The 542-nt window shown below is 45.0% G+C and overlaps 1 protein-coding gene across 1 annotated transcript in view; it reads left to right on the forward strand.

Annotated features, from left to right (window-relative positions):
* PRG4 (proteoglycan 4) overlaps positions 1-542 on the forward strand; it is a 22,037-nt gene that overhangs the window by 12,888 nt on the left and 8,607 nt on the right. Inside the window, exon 6 of the mRNA XM_069074432.1 lies at positions 1-542. This exon is cut by the window's left edge and continues 491 nt beyond it; it is cut by the window's right edge and continues 518 nt beyond it. Coding sequence (XP_068930533.1) covers positions 1-542 — 542 coding nt within the window.

Raw genomic sequence — 542 nt, forward strand, 5'->3', positions numbered from 1 at the left:
ACACCCAAAGACCCCAAACCTACACCTGAGGACCCTAAGCCCACACCCAAAGACCCAAAACTTACACCTGAGGATCCTAAGCCCACACCCAAAGACCCAAAACTTACACCTGAGGACCCTGAGCCTACACCTGAGGATCCTGCACCATTCCCTAAAGACACAACTTCTACACCTGAAGTGACTACAATTGCTAAGGATAAAATAACCGAAAAAGATACACCTACTACTCCAAAAATTACAACTGTTCCACCAAAGGTGACAAGTACAACCACTAAAGTGACGAGAACAGTCAGTTCACCAAAAGTGACAACTAAAGTGACAACTACTATAGCTAAAGCAACAACTACTGCTACCAAAGTGACAACTACTACTGCTAAAGAGACAACTACCAAAGCTGAAGAAACGGCGACTGTATCCGAGGATAAACCTCCTCCTCCTACACCTGAAAACCCAACTTCTAAAGAGACAACCACCACAACCAAAGAGACAACTACAACAACCAAAGCAACAACTCCTGTACCAGATGAACCGACTACTGCCCC

The sequence above is a fragment of the Petaurus breviceps genome, unplaced genomic scaffold (assembly GCF_028583685.1).
Source record: "Petaurus breviceps papuanus isolate PSGF00001 unplaced genomic scaffold, PetGlider_PUasm1.0 90895, whole genome shotgun sequence".
NCBI classification, from domain to species: domain Eukaryota; kingdom Metazoa; phylum Chordata; class Mammalia; order Diprotodontia; family Petauridae; genus Petaurus; species Petaurus breviceps.